General features: G+C 37.6%; 1 protein-coding gene across 1 annotated transcript; it reads left to right on the forward strand.

The window, feature by feature from the left end:
• The first annotated feature begins 17,744 nt into the window (after nt 1-17,744).
• Nucleotides 17,745-18,589, forward strand: LOC141646886 (protein LHCP TRANSLOCATION DEFECT). Its single transcript, XM_074454872.1, has 2 exons — nt 17,745-18,101; nt 18,209-18,589. Exons 1-2 carry the CDS (start codon nt 17,835-17,837, stop codon nt 18,461-18,463), a joined length of 522 nt encoding a protein of 173 aa, XP_074310973.1. The 5' UTR covers nt 17,745-17,834; the 3' UTR covers nt 18,464-18,589.
• The last annotated feature ends 30 nt before the right edge of the window (nt 18,590-18,619 follow it).

Consider the following 18,619-nt stretch of genomic DNA (forward strand, 5'->3'; position numbering starts at 1 on the left):
CACCAAGGTAGAGGCCATGATATTGAAGAGTGTTTTCTCTTGAAACACACCATTCAAGATATGATCGAAGAGGGCAAGCTTCCTAAGCCACCTTCTGTCGGAAAATCCAAGAAAATCGATCCTCTTGGGTCTAATATCATTAAACATGACGAAGAATCATCTCTAGACTGTTCTCATCTCCTCAATCCTCGTGACGATGAAGAAATCAATGTCCTCGAAGACGAAGATATCCAAAGCGGAATGCTCATGCTTTCCATTGCCTTCAACAACAAATTCTCCAAAATAGAAGGAGCCATTGATATCCTAAACTCTCGACTTTCCAACATGGAGAATCAGTTTACTGAAATGGGTAAGAAGCTTGAGACCCAATCTTCCAGGATGAAGAATGTCCAGACAAACCCTCAACCTAGTAGTCCTAAAGCAACGAGTGGGCAATCCATTCCTAGTTCTTCTCATCCAAGAATCAAAATCAACAAAGGCAACCTCATGGAGCCTTCGTCAAAGAAACCTAACAACTCTCCAAGGTCATTCACAAAGGCTTCCGAGAAAAAAACTACCCCACCAAGGAAATTCACAAATCTTGGGGGCACTTACTCCAACGTTCTTAAAAGGTTAATGAAGCAAGGCAAACTTCAACCCATTGGACCTACTCCTGAACCCGAAAGGAAATCCAAATTCTGGGATGAGAACGCCTACTGCAAATACCATAGAGGCAAAGGGCATGATACAGAGAAATGTTACAAATTAAAGCATGTCATTCAGGATATGATCGAAAACGGGAAATTGTCCCTCTCAACTTTTAACCCACAAGGTAGCTTAGGCAATCCTCATGGATATACCACATATCAAGAAACTCTTCTTGACTATTATCCTTCCAATGTTCCCAATGATGAGGACGGGGTGCTCAAATGGGTGAATGCTCAAAGCCGGATGTCGAAGCCCGTTGCTGGAAGAGAAAATGTTCAAGCGTGGGCCGATGATTACGAGTCTAGTTCTAGGATTGAGTCAAAGTCCGAGTCCGAGTCCGAGTTTTAGGCTTTCTATCTCATATTTGTTCTAGTAACTTTCTTCGTGTCCATTTTCATTCCTAGTGACAATCTGGGGGCTGTCCCACGAGTCACGTGTCTTCTCAAGTCTATGCTAAACACATTTATCATTCATTTCAATAAAAATACAATTTTCAATCCACATATTCTATCCTATCTCTTCCTTTACCTTTTCCTGTGACAACAAGAATTGGTTTGAGACATTTTTTAAAACGAACAACAACACATGACAATCGATGTGAGTACACTTAGACAATGTTCCATTCCAAGTTGTAGAGGACCTGAAACTCCGTGTTCTTTTCTTACCTATTCCATGTCTAGCAATAGAAACCACAATATAACCCCAGTTTAGGACGAGCCTATCTCAAGAGATTCTAGGACGAATCCAGACCATCTCCCTTGTTAACGATCCATGACGGAAGGCAAGCCCATTCCCCACAATAAATGACCCGTGTTACTAAAAGACCAACCCGTTTCACACCAAAGGTGCTAGTCTGACCCAAATACATGGTAGCAATCAAATCCAAGACGATACGAGCCATGATCAAGACAAAGGCTCAATCAAGAGAAATGACCAAGATCAATATCCAAGACAAAAGAGTCAAAATAAGAACAAGGCTCAATCAAATCAGCCTATGTCAATACCCAAGGTCAAAATCATCCTCAAAAAAAACCTGAATCAAAAATCTGAGCAAAAGCCGAAATATATCCTAGACCGAGAATCTGAATTTGAATCAAGACCGAATATGAAATCAAATATAGAATACTGCCAAAGTCAGTATAGAATCAAGACACCCATCAAGATGGTCATCTAGCACCCTCACTTAGCCTTTCACATTTTACACACCCTAAGTCCTTCTCGAGGCCGTTACCTGGGAGATAGTTAGGAATTTTGAGAATCCTCTCAAGCTCGTCAAGTATACCCATCCTTTAGGGCCAAGACATGGAAACTTGATCCCACGTCATTTTAACCCACCTTTATGTGCTCAGGCTACATCAAGCCAAGAGACTCCATTTCCAAGCCACATTACAAGCCATAATCCCATAAAGCCTTAACTCCACAAAATCAAGCTCCAGAGATTTGTTCATCAAAGCCTCTTATTACCGAGCTCCACATTCCAAATATCCAATCCAGTTTCACCTTGACCCATACACGGAGTCTTCAATACTTTGCTACCCAGGACGGGACATACCCAATACATCCTTAGGGTCCACTTTTAGGTGTGCTCACATGACAAGGAAATTTTTACAAAATTAGTTATACCTCTTTGGTTTATGATCAGAGGGAGTTATCTCAAATCGATTCTTCGAGTCACCAAAGGAATATTACCCTTGTGACCCATGCACTTTAAGGTCCTAACAACATAGCTTAGGCACACACTTGAACTACGAGCATGGTTTGATTTCACCTTTTCAGGTGGATACGTAGGCAGTCCTTTCTTACACAAGAAGGATACAACCACAACACCTAAACAAAATTAACCAAACCTCAGAACTACGATCTGGTTTGATTTCACTTCACGTGAATACGTAGGCAGTCCTCAAGGACACAACCATCCCCACTTCCAATTTTCAATCTCAATTATCAACCCTCTCAATTTTCAACTTTCCAACCTCAATTAACATCTCTTCCACAACCAGCACCTCTATACTGGGGGCTCCTTATTGTCGCCCAGTCTCTTTTACCAAAATTCCAGAGTCATATTCTCATCCTGGGGGCTTCTCTTCCAAGATGCCACCCTTCCTTTATTCCTCTAAGTCTAGCTAGTGCTCGGTCCCGACAATGACAAAGGTCTTAGATCGATTCTCCAAGTCATCGTGCCTCAAGAGGGGTCTCTTTTACAGCAAACGGTGGCGAAAGAAGTCCTAGTAGACAGATGATCCATGGCTCATGCCTTGCTTTTATATGCCTTCATCATTCTTGCGATTCTTCTACCTTTGGAACTGATACGCATTGTCACCCACACTTGGCTGGGAGTTGTGCATACTTAAGCAAAGTCTGTCAAAGTCATCCCTGTGTCGCGTCAAACCTAAGTTGGTGTCGCGTCAGTCCAACCTAAGTATACATTTCGTGTCGCGTCCTAGTAGGTCTATGTCGTGTCAAGTCCTATGTCTAAAGCCCCATTGAATATGCATAACGCATTACAAACAATAAACTTCTTTGAACAAGTTTTAAACAACTTTTATAAAGAAACAACTTTTGCAAAGCCTGTGTGTTTCCTCATTCGAGGTCCATGTGATAATTGCTTACGTGCACATATTAGATTGCATTCTTGTGTGGCTACTAACCATGCAGGTAAGCATCCAGTAGTAAAGCAAAGATTTTGCAAAGATTGCTCAAATCCTTTTCTCCAAAGCAAAGATATTTTGCGATTGCTCAAATCCTTATATCCAGTAGCAGTAGTATTTTGCAAGATTGCTCACTCAAGATTTCTCCCATGACGATCAAGATGTTCCTAGTCATCAATATAATCACCCAACGAGAGTTTGCTTGAGGACAGAGACAGTGATTCCCAAAGTCATCGCTTTATTCCCGGCGAGAGTTTGTTTGAGACCGACGCAAGCGATTCAACCTCAAGTTTCGCGAGTTCGCTTGAGACCGACGCAAGCGGATTCCCCAGCAGTTTCTACCGACGTCCTGCTGCTTTCAATATTTCTTGTTTCCCCGCGGAGTGCGACAAATGTGTCATTCTCCAGAAGTTCCCAAGCCAAAGCTTCATTCCTTAGGTTCGTAAACCCAAAGTTAGGATTCTTACCCCTAGATTCTTGGATCCCAAAATGGCTTCCTTTAGGTTCATAAGCCTTTAAGCTCCCACACCAATATCCTTAGGTTCATAAACCTATAAATCCTTTAGGAGTTCTCATACCTCACGCGTTTAAAACAAGAATTAGTAACCCAGTAGTTCCTAAACTTAACCCTAGGATCCCAATTCCTATTAGGTTCATAAGCCTTTAAGTTCCCATACCAGCCGTCCTTTTAGGTTCGTACACCCAGGTTCACACACCTAGCTTCTTTTAAGTTCCCAAACTCCCTAGAGTTCATACACTTTTACCCTTAGGATCATATTCCTTTAGGATCACCTTTACCTTTTAGGATCATATTCCTTTAGGATCATCACTTCCTTAGAGTTCCTACACCCAAACCTTGGTTACCCCTTAAGTTGAACTTATATTTGGCCTCCTTCCCGTCGATGCTTTCCTTTAGGGTCCCACACCCTAGCGCAAATCCTCTATATATCTTTTAGGTCTTACCCTTAGCTCCTACGCTTACCCTTAGCTCCTATGCACCTCCAGAAGCATCTCAGGAAGAAGTCTCAGGTATGGTCTCTTCTTATGGCTGGCGAGCCTCCTTACGTAGTCTAATGGACTTTAAACGACCCTCCCCGATAGTCGACAGACTCTAAAATGTTCCCGACGACAGGTCCTTGGCTCAGACCCCTTGAGCCGCCTCGCGTCGCCATAGTCGTCAGGTTGTAATCTTCGATTGACCTGATGGCTATACTTTGACTTTCGCCTTGTCCAAGCCTCAGTCAAAGTGGGGGCTCTGTAGACACCTCGTTTCTGCACCTCCCGCAAACCACCCGGTGATGATTGGGCCGCATGTTTGATTCGCGGAACGATTAGTGACAGTTCGTAAGATTATCGTCAAGTGATTGCTCAAACATTTATGTCAACCTCTTAGTTGTCATCTACGTGCCGATACGGTCGTTTTGGCAATAATTAGAGTACATTCGAGTCGGGTCAAAAACCGTCTCCATTTTTCGATAGTTTGTTAAATCCCGAGTCGAATGTTTCAAATGTTCCGGATATTTCTATTCCACATTTATCAAATTTTATCTTTTGGCAAACAATATCCCGTAATATTCAAAAGATAATCGAATTAAATCCGTCCTACCATAACTTAAACACGGAAATCTTTCTTAAACAGGAGGAAACCTCCTGGGAACAGACGCAAGCAGTCTTTGCGCCTCTTCCAAGAGACGCAGTGTCGCTGCGCCTCTTCCTAGGCCCTTCTTTGCATGATTTACGTATCTTTTTTATATCTTTCCGAGATTCACTTCCAAAGAGTCTCCGAAACCCTATTCCTTCACGTGATTAGTATAAATAGGAGCTTTCGTTCCTCATATTTCTCACGCGAGTGTCCGCCCTTCTCTTCTCCCTTTGCATTCTAGACTTCGTTCTTACTAATTGGCGCCTACGTGCTTGGACTTCCGACCACGTAAGCTCGGATCTTCCGGTACCACCTCTCCGTTGCATGACCGACCAATTTGACCACTACACTCAATCAATCTAATTAATCAATCTTGTTAAATCGTTTTCCTCTTACGAGGGCACTCTTTCCTTGCATTCGCGTCGAGCATCACTAATCGATCTTCTTAGTTCTTCTCGTTCCGTCAACATGTAAGTCTGAGGGTGTATTAATCTCTCTTTTATTTATTGTATTTTAATTATTGTATAACAATTGTAAGGTTTATGTCGAAAGTACCCCATTAGAATCGATTTCTAAAACCGTCTTTAAAACCTTTTTTGCGGATTTCCAGTAGACAGACATCGAGAAAAGACGCAGCAACCGCTGCGCCTCTTCGAAGGAGCGCAGCACCTGCTGGTCCTCTTCGTGAGGCTGCCGCAGTTCCTGCTTCTTTTCTTCTTCCTCCGTCCTCTGTAATTCGTATCAAATTTATTTCTTTTGTTTTGTTCGTCTGTTAATTCGTTCACATGATAGTTTAATAATTCATATGTATATTAACCATCATCATTAACACGTTTAAATCGTCATAAATCCGACTCAAATCCCAAATAATCAATATTTGCGGGTTTTCGTCATTAGATTCAATTCGAGTTTTAGGGATTCAATTCGTTCATGTTGAGTTTCTGGGATTCATCGTTGGTATATTTTCACCTGTTTGTTCATTAATCCGTCGTCATTCATCATGTTTAGTCTAATTCGTTTAGTTAGTTAGTTTAATTAATCATTCATTAACATCGACCCTTCACATAATTAATCCGTTTAATTCCGTCTCATCCATGTTCTACTGTTTTATGACATATTCATATGTAAAATAATCCATTAATCACTTTCATCCGAGTCAAAAATCATAATCAATCCCTTAATTTATCAATTAACATTAACGATTTGCAGTTCCGGCTTCACAGCCAGAACTCACCCTTGGAACAGACGCAAAGAATCGGGCCGCGCCTCTTCCAAAGGGCGCGATGTCTCTGCGCGCTGTTCAGGGTGATTTGTCCCTGAACTCCTTTTTCGCCTTGACCTAGTTTAATTAGTTTACGTATTAATCAACTAATATCCGTATTATCACCTTCGATCGTCGTGTTTTATTCTTTTATTCGTTTTCTCAATCATCCGTTTTAAAGGTATTTTCGACATAAATCGCCTGTTCCATTGTAATTAATGTAATTTTCTTTATTGTATTTTTATTATTATTTCGTATCATTTGTATGTCTTCACATGTAAATGAACCTTAAATCCCAACTTCGACCCAATTGTTTGCTAATTACGTGTCAACCGACTTAGTTAATTCTCACATGCTAGGATTAATCTATGGATGTTGCATTGCATGCATATAGCCGACGATATATCAAGTATGAATAACTTCCCTAATCATTAGTAGAGGCCGCTATCGAGGCGGGCGGGATTAGGTGTTCGATCAAAAGAGCTTCCTAATACGTACCCTCACCCCTTACTCCAGATCTCCGTGAGCACCCGTGTTCATTGGCATCCACGAGAGTCATTCTAGACATAGAATGCTAAGGGTAACGATTGCTTAGTGTTCATGTCACTACTTTGTGTCTTGACATGACACGAGGTATTCGAACGGTTCCAATTTCCCATAAAAATTGGTGGCGACTCCATACAAAATGCAAACGCTTGTTCCCCGTTTCTCACCAAGCGCCCCCGTGGGCGGCCCGCTGTCCACAGCATGCCAATGTAATTCTTTCTCTTCCGTTCCCCAGCCCTATTATGGAAGAAACTCGTGTTACGGTCACCATCTCGCAACCATAAAGCCCGCGATCTTTGCCTCCAATATTGCTCTTCCTGTCGTAATAACTCCGCGATTTCCGCCACTAACTTTTTCCTTCGCTGCACTTCCCCTTCAGACCGAGTTCCACTGTTCAAACGTTCCAATTGCTTCCTCTTGCGTTCCAAGCTCCAATTAATCTTTCCAATGTTGATTTTTTTCCACGCTTGGATTTCCTTGGCGCATTCATTAATTGCTCTACTCAGGTTGCCATTCCCCTTTTCTACCCCGCGCATAACCGCATCTTCACACCCCTCCTCCCCTACCCATATCTGTTCAAACCGGAACCTGTGCTTCCTTATTTCCCCCGCATTCCTTCTATCCAAGACCAACTTTATCGGCGCATGATCAGACCACTCTCGATTCAAATGAAATAGCTTAGCATAGGGGAACATATCGATCCAGTCACTGGTACACATCGCCCGATCTAACATGCTTTGTCTATTTGCGTCACCAGCCTGCCCATTATCGAAAGTGAATTTATACCCCTCCCAAGCCACATCCCTCAGACCACACTCATCCACAGCAGCTTGAAAGTTGTTCATTTGCCATTGCGGACGGCTCCCTCCCTTCATCTCTGTGGAGTAAAGAACTTCATTAAAATCACCCATGCATATCCATGGTAACTCGGACTGTCTTCGAAGCACCCGAAGAAGCTCCCAAGACAAATGACGATCACTCACCGCAGCCCACCCATAAAAACCAGTCACCCGCCACTCCTTACTATCCTCACGAATCACAAAATCCATATGATGTGCCGAAGCGGAAACAAACGTACAGTTAATCTCTTTTCGCCACATAAACGCGAGACCCCCCGACCTCCCTCTGCTATCCACTTCCAAGCCAAAATACCCATCAAAACCCTCCCTAACCCTCCTCATGTCACGACCACACAATTTTGTCTCGCATAAAAATAGTATGGCCGGGGCTTCCCTTCGCACAAGGACGCGAAGGGCTCTCACTGCGTCGGGGTTGCCCAAGCCCCGACAGTTAATGCTCAAAAGATTCATTGGGCCCAGCGGGGTTGAGTACCCTCAACCTCCGCCTCAGGTATTAAGACGCCCCCGTCTATCGTCACTTTCAGTTTCTTACACCCCTCATCACCAGCCTCTGCCTCCCTATTACGTTTCCCAACCTCATGAATTCCCTCCCCTTGCACACACCCACTCCCAGCTCTTTCGATTCTCGTCCAGCTCCTTTTTTTATACTGAACCACGCCCTCCCCCTGCTCCCTCCTCCCCCCAGCAGCCTCAACCCCCTCAACCATCCCACTCCTGCCATCTCCCAATAACTCTACCCCCTGCGAATCCTCCATATCAGTCACGCCATGCAAAAGGCTTTGCACATTCTCGCTGCTCCCACCTTCCTGCTCTACTTCTTCCCACGTCCCCTCCACCTCACCACAATCCCTAGTCTGCCCCTTCTCCACTCCCACCTGCTCTGTACTCAGCTTCTCCCCCACCGCCTGCATCTCCACTCTCCCTTTGCTCTTCTTCAGATCAATAGCTATCCGTTGTAATTTCTCTATCATTCGAGCAATGTCATCTTCACTATTCTGCTTTTCTATCGCATCAAATTCAGAGGTTAAGGACCGACGAGCATTCCCATTCCCCTTCCTTTCTTTCGTGGTTTTGGTAATTTTCCATGGCGATGCTCGTAGCCATTCCCCAAATTTAAGCTCCCCTTCCTCATACGGTCCTTCGTCGCAATCCTTTTCTCCATGCCCAACCACACCGCAGCCATAACAAAATATTGGTAGTCTCTCGTATTTGACATCAAACTGTACCGTTCTCCCTGCTTTCATCCTAATAGGGATAGACGATTTAAGCGGTTGACGAACATCATGAAGAACCCTCACTCGTATAGCACGTTCAACTTCAGTATTTGGTCCCATATCAACATCAATAAACGAACCTAAGCTCGCTCCTATTCTTTCAACATTGGCTCTATTCGTTCTCCCTTGTATGGGGAGATCATACACTCGAGCCCAAATCGGTAATCGAAACAAGGGAACATCAGACAGTTTACCTTTGTCATTGGGTTCATTGAAACACCACGCGAACTTGTCGAAATGCCAGGGTTGGCCCTCAAGGACCCTACTTTTGTCTCGATCCGACCCGAATTTGAACACGAAGGTTTTTTCTTTCGCATCAACAACATTACCAAGCATAGGTTTTGAGGGATTCCATAACTTCACCATGGTGTCAATGGCAGCCTTTACATTGATCGATCTCGACGCCCAAATCTTACCCACGAGCATCAATTGACTTCGTTGGTCTTCCACATTCAACTCATCATCCCATTCGAACGCCAACCCGTCTTGTTCATCCTCCTCCCCTTCGACAATTTCCTTCCCAACCCGTCTCTGACCACGCGTAAATTCCATCTCCTGTACCTGCATAATAAAACAAAAGCAACAAAACAACACCAGAAGAAACCGCCCTCACAATCGAAATTATGAGAGGAAGCCTCGAGAGAAAGGAGAATCTAAGAATCGATAGACGAGGAAACCCTAGGAATTTTTTTGGACGAGAGCCCTAACCCTAGACTTCATTTCAAACAACATTGTTGTGGTTTTTGGTTAAACCTTGGGTTGTTAATTTGGAGAAGAAAATGTGTAGTTTATAGTCTTATATTATTTATACTTTAATTAAAATATAATAGTTTAGTGTTTAATGAAAATTATATTATTTGATGAAAATATTAATTTTAATGAAAAGAATTTTATAATGAAATATATTATAATTATTAATTTCCTTATTTAGTGAATACAATTAAATTATCAATAACTTCCTTATTTAAAAAGATGCTTTTTTGAGGGAAAATTTGTGAGTTCACATATTTATTTAGTAAATAGGGGATTATTTCAGTTCGGGTTCATTAGGCTCAATTTAGTTCACCCTCATTAAGTTCAGTTCAGTCTAAAAAAACATGACCTAAGTCATATCAATTTATGCAGAATACCAACCCAATAACACAAGGCCCAAATAAATATTCATCTGGAAAAAACTCCTTTACGGGATTTGTCCATGAGGAAAGGAGTGAAGATTGTCGAGATTGTGGACGTCAGTTGTGGGAACCCTTCATTAAGCAATAAACTCAAAAAGCTTAGATTCTCAAAGCTATCCCAAAGCATGTTTCCTCATCTTTTATTTGCCTTTTGAGATTACAACCGTTAGGACGGATTTTTGGATATGGGCGGAATCAGGATTGAAATCTATCTAGGGCTATATTTATAGATAATTGAAACGTGTTGGTTAAAGAAAAAATCAAACCGTTGGTACTTGGTAGCTCCATGTATGTGTTTTTGGGTTTTGTTAACACTCGAAAAGGGAGAGTTTTTCATGTATTGTGTCAAATTTTAGGCTAAATAAAATAAAAGTTTTAGTTTTCTAAGCAAAAATCGCCTTATTTTTTTGGTTGGAACCCCAGATAAGAAATTTACGGATCCGCTACTTACTGTGACCTAATTTTCTATCGAGACAGATAATAACTATCTATAACGAACTGTAACTATTTTAATTAATCCTGTATGACCAATACAATAAAAATCATGCATATTAAGACAAACCAATACTAAAGAAGTAAAGATTAGCAGAATGAAAGGTTCTAAAACAAAAATAATATACAATTTTTTTTATCAATCAAATAATTTATAGCCCTAGTAGAAACCCTTGGACGCAGTAGCTCGCAGATATATGCGTGCAAACTCTCGGCAGTACCTTAATTTGTATTCCCTCTATATCAACCCAAAGGTAACACTGACTTTTTCACACCTGTCGAGACACGTTTTGCAACGTGAATATCTTTAGTTACACATTAATATTATAAAAAATTGATATTCTTAGATCTCGCATGACTATATTTTGTCTTATAGATTAAGAATAATATCGAAAATTTCCTACGATCGTGAATAATACCATTTGGGTCAACGTTACATTTAGATTGGTATTATGGAGGGAGTATATCATATCGAAACAAGGCAATTCAACATATTTTTGGAGTTTAGTCCGTGTTAAAGAAAATAAGTTAACAAAGCAATACAAATAAGTTAGAAACTTATGTCGGTCATACAAAACAATTTTGCTAAATACTCCGTAAGTTAAACAACATGAAGGATAATTAACTTAGACAAAAATTAAAGATTAAAAAGAAATACTTCAAATTAATATTATCTTACATAAATATTAAGGATAAATAAAAATTCATAAACTAGAAAGCCGGTAAGGTTAGGAGCGAACTTATATCAAGATAAACAATTCATAAACTCATCAAACTCGAGAGTATTATTGTTGATGTCGAATTCTGTCCATAAACCCTCGAGGCTGTCGTTAGAGACAATCCTTTCGTCATCATCAGCAGAATAATCGGGTTTCTTGTGACGGTTATTAACCTTGGTAATATGGCATAACACCATCTCATTGTTTCCCTTAAGATAATACTCATGCATCGTCCACCCATCCTCGTTCCCAATACTACTCCTCCCACCAACGACTGGCTTAAACTTGAAGTACTTCTCCATCCCGACGACCTTCTTTCCAATACAGACTTGACGGGTCTTGGACGTCTGTAACCACATTCCATGACCTTTGATGCAGCGATTAGTCTTAAGACGACAGAAGAAGAAGCCTTCAACATCGACGTCATTAGTAACACCTCTCAGTTGTTTAGTTGAAGCCAAGATATTAAAAGGGTGATCAGAGTAGACATCGTAGTCTATGAACTGAGGGTAACATGGAGGTAAGACTCCGTTATTAAGCCTGGCAGCGAGGAAATACGCGACAAGGTTTACCTTTGATATCGGTAAACTAGAAGCCATGATTATATTATTGAAGCTTTTTTAATTTGGAGGAGAAAGTTTAATTGAATTAACAAGGCTTAATTAATAAGAACGTATGGGTTGTATATATATAGTATTTGGTATGATTTTGTTTTGGAAAGTTTTTTTTTTTTTTTATCCAAAAGTAGAATTCCAAATTTCCTAATTTAAGTGTAAGAGCTCAACTCAAAGTCTTAGCTCCAAAGTAGGGATGGCAACTGAATCTAGATCCAGATCCTACGGAGCGGATATGGATTGCGATATTTAAGATCCAGTGGATAAGGATATGGATATGGATCGTATGGTCGAGATCCAGATCTTACCCTTAGATCCATTTTTATTTCATTTTCTTAAAAAATAAATTGAGCTAAACAAATAGTAAAATTATATGCTTTGTTCTTTTAATTTTTTTCATAAATCAAACTATGATTTTTCTGATTAACATTTTTTGGTTAAAAAAAGATAGTTTTTTAGTATTATTGTAATTTCATAAGACTTTGTTTTTATGTTTTTAGAACTTTAGCTTTATTATTAGTATCTAATAAAGAAAAATAGTATGTTACGTCGTAATAAAATACAAAAAATAATATTTTCATATTCTAAGAGGGGCTTTTCTTTTATTATCCAAAAGGATATGGATATATCCTGATCCAATCTAGATCCTGCGGATCCGGATATGGATATGGGAATTTCAGATCCTGTTAAATATGGATCGGATCTGGATCTTATAGGATCTTATCCAGATCCTACCCATTGACATCCCTACTCCAAAGTTATGGGATTAATAATTACGTGGCTAGGTTTGTGCTTGAATGATTTGTATCTATTAAACGGGTCAGGTTATACAGGTCTAGAATCAGGTTAGGTCAGAATATGGGTCAAAGATAGTTTATGACGTCTTTTATTTTATCATTTTTGGCCGAAAAAACATACTTTTTAAAAAACTAAGTGGTTATATTTAGAGAAAATTGTTGATTACAGCCTTTTTAAACCCACTTTTTGAAAATTACAGCCTTATATAATTTTTTTTGTAAATTATATCCAAAATATTACTTTTCTTCTAAAATTGCGCCAGCTTGAGGATTCCGATGAATTTTGCCAAAATATGACCGATATACCCTTTCTTATTTAAGAGCTTAATTACTTCCCAGTTTATTTCTTTTTTCATTTTACTTCCTCTCCTCAACTTACTACCTCTCTCATCTCATCTTCCTCAACATTTAATTACTTTCTAAAAGGGTGTTTATGTTTAGATTATTAGGTTATTAATAATCTTCTCGCCTTCGATTTTGATTAACTTGCGAAAGTGCTGGATTTTGGACTTACATTCGGTTGATTGATTGTTATTTAATTAGCTTTTGCGGTTAATTTGTTATTCTCAGTTTCTTGATCCTTCTAAAGCGATGAATGATTTTCGAAGCTGGGTTTACCACAATAACATCTCCTTCTCCCTCCAAAGCTACAACTTGGGGAAAATTAAAGAGATATTGCCAAAATTGTAGAACCCTAATTATTTTCAATTTGGGAAAAATTGATAGTATAAAAGAGAGATAATTAAGAACACTAATTATAACTTGTAATGGAAATAATAGAATTAAATTAAATTGATTAGGGTAAATAATGTTGAAGAAAAGGGCGAATTGAGAGATTGATTATGTGAGAATGTTAAAGAAATGGAGGTATAAAAAGATGAAGATTGCTAATTGGGTTTATGATGAACATAAGAGTGTATAAAAAATGAAGGTAAGGGCATTTTGGTCATAAAAGATGAACTTAAGTGACAAAAATTCAAATTGGAGTCAATTGTCCGCCGGAGTTAAAGTTTTGGCTGTAATTTACCATCAGAATTAAAATTTTGGATGTAATTTGCAAAAAAAATTATATAAGGCTGTAATTTTCAAAAAGTGGTTTATAAAAGGCTGTAATCAACAATTTTCTCTTATATTTATTATTTCTCGTATGACTTAAATTAAGACATTTATAGAAATAAAATTATTTTAATAATTATTTTATTATTTAATGATATAAAAGTAATACAAAAATGATTTTTAAATAATTTTTTAAATTAAAAATATTAATATTTTAATATTATTCTTGATTTATCTTTGACCTATTGGATCGAACGGATTGGGTCGAGTTTCAACCCTAAAATAACGGGTTATTTCGGGTCGCGAGTCAAAATTTACGGATCTCCAACCCCTAAAAAATCGGGTGGATTGGGCTTACGGGTTGGGTTGATAGGTCTAATTGTATGTATCCTCTATTTCAGAAGTATCTTCAGTTATGTTATGAGAGTCTACAAGTCATATTAGAAATATAAAAAATCAACAATTCTCCTATAGGATCGTCCTATAGCATATGACTGGCCAGTCTGGCTCAATAGGAGAATAGCCCAAACTAATCATTAGATTATATTTGTATTTTAACTTTATTTTAATAACCCGATATCTTATGGGTAATACTGACACATTTAAATAAGTATTTTATCAATGTAAAACCTTAGGTTACCAAAATAAAAATAAAAAAAATTACCGATGATGTCTTAGCCTAGTGGTTAAGATTGAGGTATCCTTGACAATAGGTCTCAGGTTCGATTTCCCCCTCCCCCTATTGTAATGCGACTAAGTGCGCGCTTCGTTGAACCAAAAAAAAAATACTAATTTTATTAATTAAGTTTATTGTGCTTTTTATAATTGGACTTGTCTTACACATAAAAAGGTCTTATATAACAATTTGTGGTAAAAAATTGTTGCGTAGGACATTTTATGTATAAGACCAACCCAATAACACAAAGTCCAAGTAAATTAGTGAATATAATTATGCAAAAATATTTTATTTTGAGAACCCAATAATTTATTTTGATAACTCGTACATTTAAATATGTCGGTATTTATTATAAGACATTGCGTTGTGTCAAGATAGAGTTTAAATGTACATAAAACTACATGCTATTTATGAGTTATTCTTCTTTTGAGTCAGTCATATGAAGTACTGTACTATACAACAGTTCTATAAAAGAATTATTGTAGAAATATTGATACGCATTTCATGTCCTAAACGAGTGATCATATTTCTCGTTACATAAAATCTAGTATAAATACAAAAAATGAAAAATATTTGAAAAGCGTGGAAGTAGAATATTATTCTGTCTCTTTATTTAACTAAAGGTTATAAATCACAAGAATTATAAAACTGTCCGTAAATCATATAGATGGTTTCTCGGATCAGGCGAAGCGGTTTTACAAATTTTGACGAATAACGTATGACATTGAATAAAGTAGTTTTGTAACCGATCCTGGACACGTGGTAAAAAAACCGAGAGAAAAACAAACACGGCCCAGAACGGATCTCGAATGACTCAAATTAAAGTGTATAATACACGGTTTTCGGAATTCTAAAGCCTCGGAACAGAAATGTCCATAAATTACATGAGTAATTTCTTGGGTTATACAAAGCGACCTCACGAAATTTGAGGAGCAACAGAGGATATTTGAGGCTGCCGGTGTGCGATAAACCAGTCTTTGGCGGAAATCGGATACTTGTTAAAAAGGGTTTACTACTTGTTATTTGTTGCTGAAATCGAATAGAGTAACTCCTGAAGCGACCCCGGACATGTGGTAGAAAAATCGGGAGAAATAGAAATATGACCCAATACGGCTTCCCGAACGGCTCAAAATGGACTATATAATACACGATTTTCCGGATTTCATGGTCTCGGATAAAAAATGTCCGTAAATCACACGGATGGTTTCTAAGGTCAGACAAATCAACCTTACAAATTTTACGGAGCAACGGATGACAGTTCAGGATGTCGGTGTGCGATAAGCCGATAAAGTAGCCTCGTGTGAAAACTGAATACTCGTTGAAAATTGTTTAATACTTGTTATTTGGTGGTGAAATTAAATAGGGTAACTCCTGAAGCGACCCTGGATGTGTTGTAGAAAAACCGAGAGAAATAGAAACACGACCCGGTACGACCTCCCGAACGGCTCAAATTAACTGTACATTGATGTATGTATACACGGTTTTCAGGACTCCAGCGGCCCAGAATAAAAATGTCCGTAAATCGCACAAACGATTTTTAGGGTCAAATTAAGCGGTCTCACAAATTTTAAGGAATAACGGATGACATTTAAGGTTATCGGTGTGCGATAATTAAGTCTGAGGCAGAAATCGAATTCTCATTAAAAATGGTCCCTATATAAATCCTTAAGACACATGTTACAGGCACTTATTTATTGCCATTCCAAATTAGGCCTTGTTCTTTTGGACTGAAATTGTCTGAACTGAACTGAACTGAACTGAATGGAGCTGAACTGAACTGAACTGAACTTAATAGAGCTGAACTGAACTGAACTGAACTGATCTGAACTGAACTGAACTGAACTGAAATAAAAATAAAAAGATTATATCAATAATATCAATAATAACAATAATAATAATAATAATAATAATAATAATAATAAATATTATAATAACAAAAATACCAATAATAATAATAATAATAAATATTATAATAATAGTATTCATTATTACTAATAATAATAATATATTAATATAATATAATAATAATCTAATAAGTTATATAAAAATTAAAATAGTAATATAATAATAAATATAGTAATAATAATAATATATTAGCAATATAAATGATAACATTAATAATTAATAATAATAATATAATATACTCCCTCTTATTCTAAATAACTCTCCCTATTTCCTTTTTCGTCTATTCACGATACTTTCCCTATTTCCTTATTTGGCAAACTTTTATACTTGTTTTAATCACCCAACCCCACAACAATACCCCACAATACTCATACTTTATCTTATTTTAATCACCTTACCCCACAACAATACTTATTTTAATCACACAATATCTTCCCTCTCTCCAATCTCATACCCCACTACAATACTTTACCATATAATACTCTCCTCCCTTAAATCACGTGCCCTCCATGAAAGGGGAGGGTTAGTAAGAATAGGAGGGAGTATTAAATAATACAATATATTAATAATAATAACTAAAAAAAATAAATATGATAAGTATAATATAAATATTATGAATAATAATAACAATTAATATAAATAATAATAATAATAATAGATGTAATATAATAATTTATTAATATAATAAAAATAATAAATATGTTATTAATAATATTAACAAAAATGAATATATTAATAAAATAATAAATATAATATAACAATATAATAATATTAATATTAATATTAATACTAATACTAATACTACTAATATTGCCATTAATCATAATAATAATAATAATAATAATGATAATAATAATATAATATAATAATAAAAATTAAAATTAATATTAATATAATAATAACAATAATAATAGTAAATAAATTAATATAATAACAATGATAAAAATAAGAATATAAATAAGAATAATAATATTAATGTTGAAATAAACTAATCTGAGCTGAACTGAACTGAACTGAACTGAACTGAACTGAATGAAGTTGAACTGAACTGAACTTAATAGAGCTGAACTGAACTGAACTTAATAGAACTGAAATTAAGTGCAAAAGAACAGGACCTAAGTACTTTTAATATGTTTCATTGTTTCCCATCCCCAAAAACAAATATTAGAAAAATCGATAAACTAATTTAAATATGGCATAAAATTATTTTGAGGAGTTTGATTTGAGCACAAAGATAGGACATTTTCCTTGGTAAGGCCGTTCTAAATTAAGACAGAACTAATAACCGATTTAAAATTTAAATAAGGCAAAATTAAAAGCAGATTTTATGAGCTCTTAACTTAAGACGGTTTTAAGTCGGACTTAACTCCAAAGATAATGGTTTAGCACATGGGTCTACCCTCATTCTATCCGTTCTCCAAGATATGGGCCTCATATAAGTAGTGGACAGATTTTAGTGAGAGAAACACTAGATAAACAACCATGGCTTCCCTTTCATGCTCTATCCATCTACCTACATACTCATCATACTCTCAATCACCTTCTCAAAAATTGATTTTGCGAAACGGGTTTGTGGGTTACCCCAAAAGGCTAAATGGGTCGGGCTTGAAGTCCAATAAGGTGGGCCCCAGCAATGGTGGAAGAGCTAAATGTTGGTTCAAGTTTGGAAAGAATGGTGTTGATGCTGAAGGTGCTGGTATCTATGGTAGTCAGTCTCGTGACGATTTCGATAGAGATGATGTTGAACAGGTTTTCCTTGCTTTTTCTTTCCTCGTCGAGATAATGTCAACTAGTTTAGTCGGTAATATCAGGAAATAACTGTTTAATTGTTTATGAATGCCTGAATGGAATTGCAGTACTTCAACTACATGGGAATGCTGGCTGTGGAAGGGACATACGACAAAATGGAAGCGCTTTTGAACGAGAACATACACCCAGTAGACATCCTCCTCCTGTTGGCTGCCTCTGAAAGCGACAAACCGAAGATTGAGGAGTTACTCAGAGCCGGAGCTAAGTATGATGTCAAGGATGCTGACGGACGGACTGCTCTCGACAGAGCTAATGACGAGATTAAAGATTTCATCCGTAATTTCAGAGCACAGAAGGCTTAGTCTCGATCAGACGACTTCTGTTATTCTTGCTCCTCTTCTGTTACATTTCTTTTTGTAGTAGATAATTGAGATTGGAGAGAAATCAAGTTTTTGGATATGAATGTTAATCAGGTTTTTCGGTTTTCACATTGGTTATATGAATGTTAATCCTCCTGA

Source organism: Silene latifolia, chromosome 3 (assembly GCF_048544455.1).
Source record: "Silene latifolia isolate original U9 population chromosome 3, ASM4854445v1, whole genome shotgun sequence".
NCBI lineage: Eukaryota > Viridiplantae > Streptophyta > Magnoliopsida > Caryophyllales > Caryophyllaceae > Silene > Silene latifolia.